Source organism: Symphalangus syndactylus, chromosome 3 (genome assembly GCF_028878055.3).
Source record: "Symphalangus syndactylus isolate Jambi chromosome 3, NHGRI_mSymSyn1-v2.1_pri, whole genome shotgun sequence".
Taxonomy (NCBI): domain Eukaryota; kingdom Metazoa; phylum Chordata; class Mammalia; order Primates; family Hylobatidae; genus Symphalangus; species Symphalangus syndactylus.
Window position 1 is genome coordinate 90620370 of NC_072425.2, and position 17894 is coordinate 90638263.

General features: G+C 37.4%; 1 protein-coding gene and 1 long non-coding RNA gene across 4 annotated transcripts in view; one reads left to right on the forward strand and one right to left on the reverse strand.

The window, feature by feature from the left end:
- LOC134736312 (uncharacterized) overlaps positions 1-8490 on the reverse strand; it is a 241263-nt gene extending 232773 nt beyond the window's left edge. Inside the window, exons 1-2 of the long non-coding RNA XR_010120256.1 lie at positions 6829-8490; positions 5262-5399 (exon numbers count right to left, since the gene is read on the reverse strand). This is a non-coding gene — a long non-coding RNA (uncharacterized lncRNA). The remainder of the gene's footprint in view (positions 1-5261; positions 5400-6828) is intronic.
- Positions 8429-13918, forward strand: FERD3L (Fer3 like bHLH transcription factor). Of its 3 annotated transcripts, XR_010120255.1 has the most exons (3): positions 8429-8963; positions 9983-11092; positions 13891-13918. XR_010120255.1 is itself a non-coding variant. In XM_063637040.1 (2 exons), the coding sequence occupies exon 1, from the start codon at positions 8430-8432 to the stop codon at positions 8928-8930; it is 501 nt and encodes a 166-aa protein (XP_063493110.1). In that variant the 5' UTR covers position 8429; the 3' UTR covers positions 8931-8963; positions 12765-12823. The 3 variants fall into 3 exon arrangements, 2 of the variants coding, with proteins under 2 accessions (XP_063493110.1, XP_055128472.1); XM_063637040.1 differs by lacking the exons at positions 9983-11092; positions 13891-13918 and adding an exon at positions 12765-12823; XM_055272497.2 differs by lacking the exon at positions 13891-13918 and having other exon boundaries at positions 9983-11176.
- Positions 13919-17894: the final 3976 nt, after the last annotated feature.

Here is a 17894-nt window from a genome sequence, read left to right on the forward strand (position 1 = left end):
ACATAATTTACATAAATGACAAAATACATAAATTACAAAATCACACATATAGCATTTAGTCTCCAAATATACAAATAACTTATAGATTTAAGGATTAATGTAAAACCTATAACATTTATTACAAAGAAAATTCACCTTTAAAAATCATATACCAAGATGTAGTATAAGAAATGAGAAAAAAATTATTTGAGCATAGTATTTTATAGCATCCTGGGGGAATATTTTTTTCCTTTATACCTCTCTAATTTTCCACATTTATAAAAAGGAATAAAGAATTTGGAGAGGGTTCAAACAACAACTAATGTAAGAACTAATATAATTGAAAATTTGAAAGATAGATTTACCCCAAAGGCTAACTGAAATGGAATTATTTCATAGGAAGAGAAAAAACCTGAGATGAAAAAAGTGATGACAGATTTTAAGCAGTTTTTATAATTATACTTTAAAAATAGATGTAAAGAAGCATATCTATCTGCTTAATCTTCAAATCATCTTCTAGATTTTTAGGTGCCAGCAGAAAGCATACCACTTTCATAAAGAGATATGAGATGCACTAGAAGTATACTCCCACCTTTACTCTCTATTTGAGAGCTACAGCTCTACTCTACAGGTCATATTAAGTCCCAGTTTTCTGTTGCTCTGCCATTCCCTAAGGCAGGTGTAAGCAACCTATTACCTGAGAACCACATTATGCCTTCCTTCCACTTTCGTAAAGAAAGTTCTTAATAGCTACACCCACTCAGTTATGTATTGTCTATGGTGTTTTCACAATACAATGGCAGACTTGAGTAGTTGCGGCAGAGACCATACAGCCTGCAAAACCTAAAATATGTGCTATCTGGCCCTTTACAGAAAAAAATTCCCCAAATCTTGCCATACAGTGATATCCTTTGCTACATGGCTAATTCTAGCTCACTACCAACATTCCCACATTTTAGGCAATGGGAAGAAAGCAACAAAACCAAGCAGAGGGCACATCATTTGCTATCCAAAAGACCAACTTTAAGTTGCACATATCAATGCTACTCATATCCCATTGGCGTCAAGGTAGTGGGGTAAAAATATGCCACCTAAAATATGTGTGGGTTGTTCTATTACCAAAAGGCAGAAAGAGCAAGTAGATGTTGAGGAAAAACGTGCAGTCTCTGCCAGATTATCTATGGCACAAAGATGGTAACGTAGGTGGACAGGATCAGCAGCTGCCTACATCATTTAATTTGGCAACATTAGACAATGAGATTAGTTCATCTTAACAAAGAGAAGCAGTTCACACAGTAAAAGACTGCTCTGTCCAGTGACTTTACCTCTTCCTTCCTTATTCCTAGTTGAATGTAATTTACCTATAGCCTGCTAATACTAATATTTGAAAGTGTAGATCATCAGATTTGGTGTTTCTTGTCAGTGATTAAAAATAAGCACTCAGTCTCTGCACTGGTAACTTTAAGGTGGTATGCACACCTCCTGTGCAGAGCTGCTTCTTGTTACTCTCTAACACCTCAGTGTAACTTCAAAGACAGAAGCTACAGATTCAGTTGTTCAGGAGCATTTTTATATTCTCTTTTCACCTCCCCCAACCCATGTGAGATACATATATATGCGTAAATCTAATATACACTCAAAAAATTCATATTCTCTTATATTTTTGATGGCCTTATCTTGGCAAGTATACATATTAGGTGTACCAGGGTACCCGGGAATATGGAGATAGGCTCAATAAATGGGGCAGGAGTGAGAAAACTATAGCCCAAGGGCCAAGTCCAGCCCACTGCCTAATTTCGTAAGTGAAGTTTTAGAGAACACAGTGATGCTTATTCATTTGCACATTGTCTATGGCTCCTTTTGTACTACAAAACTGGAGTTGAGTAGTTGCAACAGGACTCATGACCTGTACAAACTAAATTTTTTACTCTTTCATCCATTAAAGAAAATGTTAGCCAATCCCTAAACTACAGCATTCTAGAGTCCTTATTTTTATTTGAACCTAGATTATAATCAAAATGGCAACAAATTAGTTGGACTATAAGCAAGAATTTTTGAACTATAAATATAGTTCAAAATATAGACAAATCCTAGAATTGTTTTCCTTTTATATTTGAATTCTTTTCTTAGCACTCCTAAGAACAGAAAAAGTTCTCATTTAGTTTAGAAATTTTTCCATAAAATGAGTAAGTTTAATAAAATATGATAGTCTTTTCAATAAATGTTTCTGGGTCAATTGAAAACCAAATAAATTTTGACCACTGCCTTCATTACTCATACCATACAAAAATAATTTCTAGATTGGTTACAGTTCTAAATGTTAAAGAAAAAACAGGCTTTTAGAAGGAAGCATAAAATAATATCTTCATGATGTTAAAATATGTTAAGATTTCTTAAACATGACATAAACAACACTAAGGACTAAAAAATCATAATTTTGACTACACTAAAAATAAGAACTTCTTTTCATCTACAGATATTAAATGATTCATACTTCCTGATTTCAAAATTTACTACAAAGCTACAGTAAACAAAACAATGTGGTTCTTACATAAAGACAGGCAAATAAACCAATGAAATAGAATAGAATGCCCAGAAATAAACCCTCACATATATGGTCAAATGATTTTTGACAAGGATCCCAAGATCGTTCAATAGAGAAAAGATAGTTTTTTTTTTTTTAACAAACGGTATCAGGAAAACTGAATATACTCATGTAAAAGAATGAAGCTGGACCCGTACCTAACACCATATACAAAAACTAAGTTGAAATGGATCAAGGACCTAAACATAAGACCTAAAACTAAAACCTCTTAGAAAAAAAAAAAAAAAGATTTACAACATAGGATGTGGCAGTGATTTCTTAGATATGATACCAAAGGCCCAAGCAAAAAGAAAATATAGACAAATTGGACTTCATGAAAATGTAAAACTTTTGCGCATCAAAAGACACGATTAATAGAGTAAAAAGACAACTTATAGAATGAGAAAAGTATTTGCAAATCATGTATCTGATAAAAGATTGATATCCAGGATATATAGAGAACATTTTCACTTCCATATACATAAAGAAACAATTATAATTTTTCTCAGAATACTTTTCAGATGTATACAGGGTTTCAAAATGTATAACACATGGAATGCATCATAGAAAGTTTTTGTCCAATAAAGGTCTTGGAAAAAAAGAAACAAACAACCCAATTCAAAAATGAGTGAAAGACCTGAAGAGACATTTCTCAAAAAAAAGATATACAAATAGACAATAGGCATATAAAAAGATCCTCAACATCATTAATCATTAGGGAAATGCAAATCAAAGCTATAATAGGATACAAACACACCCATAAAGGTGGCTACTATCTAAACAAACAAACAAACATAAAACAAGTGTTGCTGAGGATGTGGAGTAACTGGAGCCTTTCCACAGTGTTGGTGGGAATGTAAAATGGTAGAGCCACTGTGAGAAACAGTTTAGTGCTTCCTCAAAAAATTAAAACTAGACAGCAGCACAAATGAGCCTGAAGGACATTATGTTCAATGAAATAAATCAGGCACAGAAAAATATGTGGTATTTTTCTTATTCATATGGTCTTATTCACATGTGGGTGCAAAAAATGTTGAGCTCATGAAGTAGAGAATGGAATTGTGGGTTTTCAGAGTCTTGGAAGGGTAGTGGGAGGGGAGGATAGAAAGAGGTTGGTTAAAGAATACAAAATTATTTTTAAAATTAAAAATAGTGTTACCATATTATTAGCAATTCCACTTCTGGGGACACATCCAAAAAAATTGAAAACAGGGTCTCAAAATGATTTGTGGATATCCATCTTTATAGCAGCATTATTCACAATAACTAAAATCTGGAAGCAACCCAAGTGTCCATCAACAAATGAATGGGTAATCAAAGTGTGGCATATACATACAGTGGAATATCATTCATTTTGAGACTCCATCTCAAAAAAAAAAATTCATTTATATTTTTTCCAATTTTTATGGCAGTAAAATACATATAACATAAAATTTATCACTTTACCTATTTTTAAGTGTACAGTTCAGTGGTATTAAATACATTCATAATATTGTGCAACCATCACCATCATCCATCTCAAGAACTCTTTTAATTTTATAAAATGGAAACTCCATATTCATTAAAAAAGGAACTCCTCATTCTCTCCTTTCCTCAGCCCCTGGCAACCACCATTCTACTTTCTGTCTCTTTAAATTTGACTGCTCTGGGTAGCTCATACAAGTGGAATTATACAGTATTTGTCTTTTTGTGACTGGCTTATTTCACTTAGCATAATGTTCTAAAGAGTCATCTATATTTTAACACACATTAGAATTTCCTCCCGAGTAGCTCAGACTACAGGCACCCACTACCATGCCTGGCTAATTTTTTTGTATTTTTAGTAGAGACAGAGTTTCACCGTGTTAGCCAGGATGGTCTCAATCTCCTTACCTCGTGATCCGCCCGCCTCGGCCTCCCAAAGTGCTAGGTTTACAGGCGTGAGCCACCACACCCGGCCTGAAATTTTTGAATATACCATAAAGAGAGTGAAAAGGAAAGCCACAGAGTTGGGAGAATATATTTACTTTACATACATCTGACATGGAACTTATACCCAGAATATTCATACAAATCAATTTTTTAAATTAGAAAAATCCAAAAAACATTGGAGCGGTACTTTATTAAAGAGTCAGTAACTAATCGGCTAACGTGAAATGGTGCTCAATTTTACTTATCATCAGGGAAATGTAAATTAAAACTGAAATGTGATACCCATACACATCTTTAAGACAGCTTAAATTAAAAAGACAGAAAATGGCAAGTATTGGCGAGGATGTGAAGAAATTGGAACTCCAATATATTTGTGACAGTGTAAATTATTACAACCATTTTGGAAAACAATTTTATAGTAACCACTAAAATTGAACATATGCATAATCTATTCCAATTCCAGGTGTATCCCTAACAGGAAAGGATAAAGGCACTCACAAAAAGATACGTACAATAACCTCTATGACACTGCTATTTATAGTGACTAAAAATTGGAAACTATCCAAATGTCCACCAACAAGAAAAGGAAAGAACAAATAAATAGTGGTATATTTACACAATGAAATACTATTCAACAATGAGAATATGCACAAATTGCATAAATAAAATATTGACTGAAAGACACAAGAGTATACAGAATATAATTTATTTTTATAGATTATGCATATACTCACTTTGTGAAACAGTCTCAAACTATAAACTTAAGACTTAACTGTTTTTACATTACCTCAAACTTCAAAAAGGCATTCCATTTCTTCATTTGGGCACTGGTTTCATGGATACATTCACTTTGAAAATTCATGAAGCTGCACGTATATAATTTGTGAATTTTAAAGTACATACACTGAGCTTCAAAAAAGTTTACCTAAAATATGAAATGAAAAAAAACAAAATAAATGGATATATATTCTTCTATCTCTAAAACCAGCCATGGTCACAGCCCCACATAATTTGAAATTGAATAGGAAGAAGACACAGGTCCCTTCTCCAGGTCAGCGGAAGGAGTGCTTATGCCTTTCTCCTACAATCATCACAGACATCTACCTTCGTCATATCTTTATCATTTGCCCTAATAGTTAATGTTTCTGGAATAATAGAGGAAGGGACATGAGGAAGGAAAGGTAGGGTTTTTTAATTGTGGGGATTTATATATTTGCTTTACTCCCTGGATGCTTTATTTGTCTACCTTTCTCCCCTTAGCACCATTAAACCCAAGCTTCAGCTCATTCAAGAATTATTGCTTAAGTTATTCTTGGTCATTTTTTTTTTCTTTTTGCTTTGATTCTGAGCAGTTTAATAGTATAAACAAAAAGTTTTATGTCTAATAGGAATGGTCAATAGAAATAAACTAGATAATCAAATAAGCAAAACTGTCATTTCATAATCATTTCTTGAAATATTTTGAGTAAAATTTGTGAAGGAGTTATCAAACTTTTTATAAATACCTCCCTATAGGTCACTGAATAACTATAAACTATAGGTCTAGAACACAGCGGAAGGGGAGGGAGGGAGAGAGGAAGGAAGGAAAGAAGGAAGGAAGGAAGGAAGGAAGGAAGGAAGGAAGGAAGGAAGGAAGGAAGGAAGGAAGGAAGGAAAGCAGGCAGGCAGGCAGGCAAGCAGGAAAGATACATTCCCTTGGCTAAAATCATAAAGGAGTTCTGTCCAGTGAAACTATCTCTTTAGTTTCATGAAGGCTTCTGACCCCCATTTTATGAAATTTTAAATGTAAATATCGACCATGTTTTCCTTCATTAAGTTTTCCAGTGTATTATGTTGTGAAACTAGATTCTCACTTGACTGAGGTGTTTAATCCCCTTGCAAATAGGTTGTAAATGAATAAAAAATAAGTCACTGAGAAGCATTTAACATAATTTAAAAATCAACAATAAATTTGTCCAAATATTTAATAGCATATTAATTTAAACAAGGGTTAGAAAGCATGTTACTACTTTTTTGAAACAAAAATCAGTTCTCCCATTTACTAGCTTCATAGCCACTGTTCACAATCCTATTAGTTTTTATTTTTCAGCCTTCCCTTTGAAAGAAGCTTAGCAAAAATCAACTAAGTAATAACCAAAGATCTCATTCTCTTTAACATCTTCCAGGATTACAAATTTCAATTATTCTCTGCCTGAGTTATCACAATTCAAACTGGAGAATGAAGAGTAAACACAAGCAAAAAAAGATCGAGAGACACCAGACACAAATGGGTTAAAAGAAGAAGAAGAATTAAAGGTTATACTGTTTTGATTACACAGAGAGAGGCTAGGAAGAAGAAAATGAATTGAGATTACCTGTTAGAAATAGGCGGTTTCTGGTTTCTGGGAGCTGTCCAATGTACTGAGTGAACCATCATAGCCACGACTTACCCCCTTAAGAGGGACTGATGCCCTGGGCAGTTCTCTTTTGAACCGGGATGTTTCTACATTCATCTTTTTAGGCTATTTCTTCTAATCTACCTTTAAAATTATCTTCTAATCTGTCACTTTGACACAATGGGTCTTTTAAATAAATCTTTACACAGTACTGAATAATTAAGTAAATATAGTTACTGGCAAACAAAGAAAAAGAACCCTTTTGTCAAAATATTAGGGATACTAGAGATAATATAAAATGAGTAACTCTTATTTTTCTTATGCCAAATTTAAAATCTCTTTTTTATCTCAAAAATAACGATCTAACGATAGCCAAAAAGCTCCCATAAATATACTTCCATAAATCATTGTTTCTGCACTTAAATCTTACTGTAGGACAATACAAATCAATGAGGAAAATACGCCAGATGGAAGTGTTAGGTTTTTTTCTTTGTTCAGGAACAAATACTCGATCCGCAATTTAAAAGTCCGAAGACTCCTCAGCAGAGGGTGAGCTGATTGACTCTTTGGCTTATCAAGGGCAAATCGCATTTCTGAAAAGAGCTTGAAGTGGTTTTGTTTTTGAGGAGAGTTTGCTTTGTCCCCCACACTGAAAAGTATACAGCAAAGCCCGAGCACAGAAAATATCCTGAGCTTAAATTTCTCATTTTATTGCCGTCATAACTTTTCCTCTTGGAATAAAATCCTCTATTTTATATGAGTAGGAGGTAAAGGTAGGGAAAGGAAAGTCAAGTATCTCAATTGTTAGGCTGATTGCATCCAAACAGACTTTGGAAGTCAGGGTTTGTAACGTGGCAGGAGAGCTATTTGCGATGCCCTGGAAAGAAAAAGAAAGCCGGTTCCAACAGCGACTCTGGGGAATGCACTCTCGGCCCCCCTGCCATGCTTACTTAAGCTAATGGAAGGTCTTGCCTTTCAGCAGCCGCTGCACTGGGATACCAGACAAACAGCTCCCCTGGATCCCAGGCAGGCAGGGCCCCTCTTCAGGACATCATTAAAAGCACATGCACTTGCTCCACATCCATTGGCAGATGGTGGCAAGATTCAAGACTCCTACCCTGAAGTCAAGGAGAAGCCATCGCGGTGGAAAACATCCTCGCTTTGAAAATCCAACACGAAATTAAAGAACTACACGAGTTACGGAGCCTGGAGAACATTAGTTTGCTGCAGGGGTGAAGACAGACACAAAAAGCACAGCAGGTAAGAGCTGGGGGTTGTTGCCAACAAGGAACTGTCCCGGGTGGCACAGAGAAAAGGATCTCAGAACTGGAGGCCTGTCCCTTTGAGTCTTCCAAGCGTGCTCAAGCTTGTCATCTTCCATAAGCTTCGAGAGAAGGGACGTTGTCAGAGCATTCCTTATCGGTGCGACTAATCCTGTTATCAGCTTGGTTATAAATATTTAATGTTCCCTGGCCCTTCGATGATGGTGCCCCATCAGATTCAAGGCTGTTAAGAATCCCCACCAGCAGCCTCGCCCCTCCCTGCGGAAAACCGATGAGAGGCAGGGCCAAGCCGAAGCGATGGCGGCCTATCCGGAGAGCTGCGTGGACGCTACGGTGCTGGACTTCGTCACAGACCTGTCCCTGGCCTCCCCGAGACGCCCTCTCCTCTGCGACTTCGCACCCGGGGTCTCCCTGGGGGACCCAGCCCTTGCGCTCCGAGAGGGAAGACCCAGGAGGATGGCGCGGTTTGAAGAGGGGGAACCAGAAGAAGAGGAGTGCGAAGTGGACCAGGGGGACGGAGAAGAGGAGGAGGAAGAGGAGCGCGGAAGAGGTGTCTCCCTATTAGGCCGCCCCAAGAGGAAAAGGGTGATCACCTACGCCCAGCGCCAGGCCGCCAACATCCGCGAAAGGAAGCGGATGTTCAACCTCAACGAGGCCTTTGACCAGCTGCGGAGGAAAGTGCCCACGTTTGCTTACGAGAAAAGGCTGTCCCGAATCGAGACCCTCCGCCTGGCCATCGTCTACATCTCCTTCATGACCGAGCTCTTGGAGAGCTGTGAGAAGAAGGAAAGCGGCTGAGCCTGGTGTGGAGAGTCTGCCCTTCCTCGTCTGGTAGTGCTGGGGTGTGTCAGGGCCGGGCACTGGGTGAGGCTAAAGGGCCGGGAGGGACGCCCCAAGACAGAACGTCTGGCCTTTTGGAGGTCGGGGTCGAGATTGTAAGATCCCCACATCCCCTGAGCAGAGTGGCTGCTGTGGAGTTCATATCTACGCGACCGCCCTAAGTGAAGTCGGGGTCACGGGCGAGCGCGGAAGTCAGAGAGCGTGAGGATGAGTCGGGGCCGTTCAGGCTGCTCCTAAGAGCTTCCGTGGGCTGGGTGGGTGGGAAGTGACCCTCCTCGCAAATGGCAGACTTTGGAGCTTCTATAAAATCTAACCTCTCCTCTTTACATTTTTTTTCATAGAGATAATAAAGTAGAAATTCTTACTTTTTAAAAAGCCTCAAGGGTTGGTGGTACGCCATCCCCAGCAGGCGCTCCAGCGGGCGCCTGCGTGGAGGGTCTGAAGCAGACGCCGCAAGGGTGCCGGGGGTGCGAGCTTTTCTGATAGCCAGAGGGTTCTGTCTGGTCCTCCGAGACTTGTCCAGGAACTGAGGAAAGGAAATATGGAAGGCAGAGCAGTCGAGAGGAACTGCTGACGAAGTGCGACCTCTGAGAAGGGACACCCTTCCTGTCTTCCATTCCCTCTCCCTCCCGTACCTTCCTCTCTCCCGCGCGCGAGCCCTCTCTCTTCCTTTCTCCCTCCCCTTCTCCACCTAGTTGATCCCAGAGGGACCATAGCTCCTTGTCCCAGGGCCACAGTGGTGTTCATTCAGTGCCTTAGCTAGAGTGCAAATCTACGCTTTGCATCTAAAGTGCAGCATCAGCTTCCGTGTTCCAGGGCCTTAAGGCCCCAGGCCAGTGTAAGGAGCGAGTGCACTCGGGTCACTCCTGGGCCGCAGGGGGCCTTGGGCGCCCTGCAGCTTCGCCACCAGCCAGCGCTACCAACTGTCCCCCGGCCAGGGGTTGGGGTATGAAGGGGCCTGGATCTTTCTAGGAGCAGGGCCGCCTGAGCGCTCACTTTTACATTTTCAGCTGTAGGGAGGAAAGTTAGCTTTCACTCTAATGGCTTCTAGAGACTACCAGGGGAGACAAAAAGTCCAAAGAGGAGATGCCTTCTGACGCCTTGCAAAACGCCTGCCATGCAGATGAGGTTGAAGCGGGTCCATGCTGAGAGGCTGCCTCTAGTTTGGATCTGTGCCATTCCAGGATTCTTCCTTCTAGGTGACGTGCTAGTACCAGAACTGGGGTCTTTCAGAAGGGAGTGGGTAACTGAGGAGAGGAACCCGGCTGAATAATGCCCACCTAAACATAAATTCAGTAATCCTAAAGGATAATCCCCAGTGATTATTCCAACACTTTATTTCGCCCCTCATTACACACAGGAATAGGCAGGCGCCTGTGCGAACACACAATTCTCTTAATCACGCTTTCAGAAATAGAATTCATTTCATTAATAAGTAACATATACTCATCCTAGAAATTCTGGAAAACAAAATTTCAAAAAAGAAAAAATTCGAATCATTCCACATTACCATACTATTAGCATTTTCTTCTATTTCTTTCCAGTCTTTTTTTCCCTGTGCAGTTATAAATTCAATATATTTAACTAATTCGAGATACGTTGGGACACTGATATTTTTCCACTTGGCATTATAGAAGGTGCAATGTTTTCCCTTAACTTTAAATATTATTCAAATGTGATTTTGATTACCATATCTTATTGTCGTATCCATGTATCACAACACCAGCCCTTTACAGATAGATAGCTATTTCCTTTTAAAAAATAAATGATGCTGCTAAGAGCATTCTTGTAAATGTCTTCTCTGTCTATTATTATTTCATAATATTTGATACCTAGAAGTGAAATTTCTGGATTCAAGTTTGTGGATATAAATGGCCAGATTCCCTTCTCGGTGGGTTCTGCCAGTTCACTCTCCCACCCTCTAGCATTGCAGGGATTTGCCTGTTTCCCAGCCCCTTCATTAGTACTTCAAATATTTAAAACTTTTCTTAGTTTTCCTTTTCATAGGACCTGGATTAGCTCTGAAATGAGCCCCCACTCCCAAGATGTTTTTTTACTTTTACTGTGTCTTTCCACCAAGAATTTTTCCAACTCTACCATAAGAACATCAGGATAAACAGGTAAATGAGAAAAATACATAAACAGCTAACACCAGACAACAACAAAGCCCCATAGAGTGTTGTTTTTTCTTATTCTTCCACCAATTCAAGTTCCCCTGGAAATTAAACATCATTCTTTTTTAAAAAAATCTTCTGAAATTGTTGAATAAATAAAAAGAAAAAAAAAGTAATTCCAATCTAGGAATTCTTAATATTTTGTTGAAAGAACCAGTTTTGAAAATGAGAAATAAAGCAAAATTATGTAGACCAGGGACCATCAACATTCCTAAGTCCTGAAGAGTAAACACAGCCACCCATTTTCCTTAGTCTTCTCCCTCATATTCTAATACATTTTGTTCCTAGTAAGCAAATAATATTCCTCCAGTGAATACCTCTTCATCATTGTAAATGATACCTAAAAAACTTCTAAATGAAAAGTTATTTTCCTATTATCAATAGAGGAATTATCCACCCTTCTTAAAAAAACTTTAATAGTTTATAAATGCTTTGCTATTTGTAAGTTTACATGTTTGGGAACTGCCTCAAAGGTAGTCTTTTAAGATATTTTCATAATAATTTTACTCAGAGTAATTTGAACCCAGGTAAGGATCAGAGTCACATAGAAAGGGATTGACTTATTCCTTTCATCAAATACCAATAGAGGTAAGACAAAATGATCCACGTCCTGAACTTAAATCGAGTATACCTCCATATTCTGACCCTCAACTTTTCTAAGCATTATTTTAATTTTAGTTTTCCTCATGTTAAATGCATAAAATCAGTGCACCTTTAATACAAGCTTTTTGTTTGTTTGTTTGTTTGTTTGAGATGGAGTCTCGCTCTGTCGCCAGGCTGGAGTGCAGTGGTGCAATCTCAGCTCACTGCAACCTCCAACTCCCTGGTTCAAGCGATTCTCCTGCCTCAGACTCCCAAGTAGCTGGGATTACAGGCATGTGCCACCACACCCAGCTAATTTTTAATACAAGGGTTTTTGTATGTAATACCCACTACATTAAAATAGTTTTACTATTTATTATCTCCTAAACTAACATTGATAGAAATAAGACTAGATATTGGCTTTTCAGTAACTTCAACCAGGTTTTTTTTAAGACCTAATGGTGTCAGTTACTTCTGGAAAATTAAAATAATTTGTTTTTGAAATCTTAAAGTCATTTGAACATTTAGAATCTAAATACCATCTGAGATGTTGCTTGGAGGCGATTTATTTATATACTCTCTACTGATGGAACACTGCCTTTTGGTCTCAAACTAAGTTCCCCATAGCTATCAGATTACTATTAGTATTCAGACATGTAAGCCATAAAAAGATCTAAATGAAATCATATTTGAAAGACATAATTAAGCTTTCTGAGGAATCTAAAAATAATCAGAGCCCTTACCATCTACAGGGAGTCATTTAGGCTGATCATCTTTTACAGTTAGTTGCCCAATGTTAAAGCAGATTTTGGCAAAATTAAGTGCTGGAAACTGAACCAAATATTCTGCTAGTATGCATAATTCCTACATGCAGACATATGATACAATTAAGACCCTTGGATTAGTGTTTATTATCACATTTGTCAGCATTTCCATTATAAAATAGTCTTTTGGGAGATTGATAACATAGCTGTAAAAATCCTGAGATGAAACTTGATAAGCATGATTTTAGGATACATTTTTTTCTTAATTACAGATCTTCAAAGGAAACTTCTAAGGTAACGAAGCCACAAGTACATTTTACATGTGCAGTTCCAAAATATACCTGATACTTTAAAAAAACAAGAGAATCTATTTAATACAAAATACAAATTAGACTTATTTTATTTTTATCAGAAAGAGCTAGCAGATTAGTATTGAATGTTAAGTATGAACTTGACTTTTTACAGGATATTATTTCATGAAATTATATTTTAAAAGTTTTTGGAAAACTGGTGAAGTTTGCTATACATCATTAACTTGGCACAAGTTCACTCAAAGGTTCCTGAACTTTGCCAACATTTTGGGTGAAGTTAGGCCCAATTTCTGGTCAGCACCCTCTCTTCCTGTGAATACTGGACTAAAAAAAGATTACAAAACAAGAGTCAGCAGTTCTGACCATTTTGTTTTGACTTTGGGGTTTCTTTGAATCCAAAGCTTAAAACCAAACCTGGCGGAGGAGGAGAAGGAAAGAAAAGAACCAATGCAAACTGACAGGAATACAATACCAGAAAGGTGGAAAATTTTCTTCAAGTCTCTATAAACCAAAGCCTATAAATTTTCACAACATTTTCTGTGATACCAAATTGTTAGTTCTGTGTCTATACTACATTTCTTAAAGGAGTATGAGGAAATGCAAAGAAAAATATGAATGTATTTTCAAACACTCTTCATGGCAATGTGTGGTAGAATCCCACCCTTAATCTGGCAGAAGGCATGGAACATTCGATATGCTGTGAAAGAATTTGGCAAATACGACATGATGGAAATGATTACAATAAACTGTTTTAGGTTTACTTAGTGCTTTATTGTTTTCAAGGCACCATTCACATACTTTCTCTCATTTGATCTTCACAATTGGATTTCAGCAAGTTCTCGAGTCTCTCTATTAAACTGAGTCATCAGTGTACCGTCTTAAACATTCCTTCACTCACTATTGAAATCAGCAAGATACTGGGACTCCCAAAAAGACCAATGGTCACACATAAGCACCACAGCACTTTGAAAGATATTGCCCTCAAAGATCAAAAGCACCTTAACATGTTCTGTGGATGATAAATTATACAAAAGGCTGGTTTGGTCTGGCTCCCTCAAAGGCCAAATTTTACAACCTTCTATTTCAGCCTGTGTGAAGGAGATTTCCACCTGCAGCCAACAAATGTAGATGACCTCAAAGCAGCTGTTATGGACAGTTTTTTATGATTTCCAGTCTTCAAAAGAGAAGAAAAATGTCTATGAGAATTTGGAAATAGATCAAACAGTTGGTGAACAATAGAAGAAAAAACATCTTCTAAACGTGTTTGAATGAGTGAACGAATGAATGATAGCACTATTACTTTACTGCAGATAATTTTGTAACTTCTTCAAAAGATAGTAATACAAATCTATATTTGGTACTGGCTAGATCTTGAACTGATTGGCTATATTCAATACCAAAGTTCAGTGAAATATTGGAGAAACCAGAAAAGGTCTCAAAGAGAACAAAAAAAAATTGGATTATTGGATCTGAATGAAGTAATATTATCCATAATAATAAGTAGTAATATCTGTAATAATATAACAACTGTATTGAAAGCTTATGACAGCATATGTTCTAAACACTGTGTTGAGTTCTTTATATGTACTAAACACTGTGTTAAACTTGTAAAGTTCTCATAAAAATTTTAGGATATACACACTATTGTTATTTCCATAGTGATGAGGACACTAAAGAATATGAAAGTTAAATAATTTTTCCAAGTTCAATCAGCTAACAAATACTGAAGTTAAGATTTACACCCAGACAAGGATTTCAGAGACCAAACTCTGAGGGATTAAGATTATTTGGTGATGATTATATGATCATTATATTTAAGTAGAAATATTGTAAAAAATGAAAATCGTCATCTTTGCATAGTCTTGTGAATCTATAATTACTTCAAAATAAAATTTAAAAATTAAAATAATCAGATAATTACTATGACATCCTTTGAACCTATAAAACACCATAGTAATATAAATTATCATTAGCTCTAATGAGCCATTCACAGATACTTAACTTATGTCTTGTTCTACTGTAATTTTTCTTCATGTGTTTCATGAAAGTGAAACCAACATTTTGTGCTTGGCATTATGTGGTTTCTGGAAGAAAAATCGAGACTTGTTTTTTCACTCTGACCCTAAAGAATATAGACGAGCACTGAGTGCTTGACACTGGGTTCCTTGGTCTGTGCTGATATTCTTGGTCAGCTACATTCTAAATATGGATTTGTAGTATTTGCACATTCTAATTCTGTTGCTTGCTAAATTAGATTACTAACTTAAAACTTAAACCTACTCATCCTGATTTGTAAAGTGGAAATCATGAACACAGAACTATTTAAAGACTCAGAAGAGATCATATAAGTACAGTGCCTCACACAATATAAAAATTTAGCCAATGCCACTATTGTTGTTTATGTTATTTCAATGTTGAATGTGTGCGTAGGACAAAATGATAATTCAGCCTTTTAGAAAGGCTCATGATAACACATAGAATAGGATTATGAAATACCTGTCCTGTTTCTCCTAAATATAATCAAAGTTTTTGAAGTAATATGACATTTTGTGCCCAATCTAAGTTGCTGCCTTGAACTCTTTTATGTTTTAGAACATATAAATTTAAAGGTAAGGCTTCTGGTCCATGGCATATGTAATCACAATCTTCAGTCTGCCAGGAAGGTCACTGTAAACCCTACGCTCCTGAAATATCGGCCGGGAATGGTGGCTCAGGCCTGTAATCCCAGCATTTTGGGAGGCAGAGGCAGGTAGATCACCTGACATCCGGGGTTCAAGACCATCCTGGCCAACATGGTGAAACCCCATCTATACTAAAAATACAAACATTAGCCGGGCCTAGTGGAGTAAGCCTGTAGTCCCAACTACTCGGGAGGCTGAGGCAGGAGAATCACTTGAACTGGCGAGGCAGAGGTTTCAGTGAGCCAGGATGGTGCCATTCCACTCCAACCTGGGCAACAGAACAAGACTCCATTAAAAAAAAAAAAAAAAAAAAAAACTCTTAAATTTGCATATAAAGCTTTTTATATGAAAAAGTTACCATACGTTTGGTAAATCCTCTGGGAATTTATTTTCGAGTAAGTAAACTGCCTTATCTAGGCTGATATGAAATCTGAAAACCTAGAACCCACGCAGCCTGTTCAACTGGAAATGAGGTGGTGTGCCATGCTTTGTTTTAGGCTCCCTGAGACGTATGTCTCTGTCTACCTAAAAAAGTTAAGACGCTTCTACCTGCCTCCCATAGAAAGGAGTCAGAGAGGAAAAAAGAAAGGGCCTCTTCTTGGTGCATCAGAGAGGCAATGTGAGCCTTGAAGTGGTCTTTGGACATCCTCTGTTGTATGTGCCATTTACACAGTCTTTAAAAATTTGACACCTAACCTATCCTCTTTATACAAACAGATTTTTTGTTTTTTGCACTTTAACATTAGTGGCTTTATACAATATCATGGCAAAAGCTCTGTATTCTTTGGCCTAGGTTTACCCGCAATCTAAGTAACAGTTTTTGCAAAGATAAAATTGGCGTTCACTTGCACATAATCTCTCAACATTTAAAAATGCATAGCTCTTTTTACATATGTACCATGTTATATAATAAATTTTCCTCCTTGCCTAGAAAGTTAAAAGGAGAATTATTAAATATCCCATTTCTTTTAAAAGCTTTGATTCAACTCAAGTGGCTCATTTGAGGGTTGATGGTAAAGAGCTTTCCGAAATCTACTAAAATGTTTCCAATTTGGGAAACATACCCAATTTCAAATATTCTGACCATCGGTTCATATTTTTGGCCAAATAATGTGGTGAGTATAGTTAACAAGCATTTGACAAGTAGTGGTTTTGTTAATTGTAGATCTTATTGAACAAGCCATGCCATTTCTTTCATCACTATTTATTTGCCTAATCTCACCAAAGCCCATTAAAATTAAAGCAGATGAGTTCAGTTAAAAAATATATATTGGATGCCATTTTGTTTCAGATGACAGAACCACAAATTAAACTTCATACCCTTTATTAGTATACTACATTTCATCAAATTCAGTCAACTGCTTCTAAAGTTAACATAAAACAGGCTGAAAAAGGCCCAAACTCAAAGCATTACATAACAAAACACAACAACTTCTTCCCAAATTACATGCACATGAATATACGCATCATACTTCAATCCAAACCTCAGGGTCCTTACACTGAACACCCTCTGAACTTCTGCTTCTCAATTCCACAATCCCCCTACTCCCTGCTGATTGTATGATTCACACATGGAAACATACATACATGCAAAACCAAAGTATTTCAATCAGAGTGCCTTCGTGTGTATTTTAGAATGAATTCTGCATATGTAAAGTCTTTTTTGTTTGTTTGTTTTTTGAGACAGAGTCTCACTCTGTTGCCTAGGCTGGAGTGCAGTGGCAAGATCTCAGCTCACTGCTACCTCTGCCTCCCGGGTTCAAGTGATTCTCCCACCTCAGCCTCCCAAGTAGCTTAGATTACAGGCAATTGCCACTATGCCCAGCTAATTTTGTATTTTTATAGACAGGAAGTTTCACCATGTTGGCCAGGCTGCTCTCGAACTCCTGACCTTAAGTGATCCACCCACCTCAGCCTCCCAAAATACTGGGATTACAGGCATAAACCACTGCACCTGGCCTGTAAACTGTTTTTATTCCTAGCTCAAACCTTAAAAAGGATTGACTTTTCTTCCTTTTCCTCCATGATTTGGTAGACAATTTTACTCTTTTTTCATAATAGATGTCTCTTTCTTAAATAATTTATGTCTTAATAATAAGGATTATTGAATATTTCTGTCTGTTGTAACCAAAACAGGTATTTAAGTGAGCATCAGTATTTTTCTATGCATTGAAAACGAGCCCAGGAATTTTGCTAGTTCTTCACCAAACATTGGCCCCACATATGTATATCAGGTCTAAATATAACTACTAAGACCAACAGCCAGAAAATGGTAGAAAAGAAAGTGTCTGGAATTGCTATTCTGAAAACCTACAGAACACTCATTGATTAGATGAGGGTCATTGACTCAATGAGAAAAACGGAATTTTCCTTGGGAGTAAGACTGTTTCTTCTTGGGGAGATTCAAGAG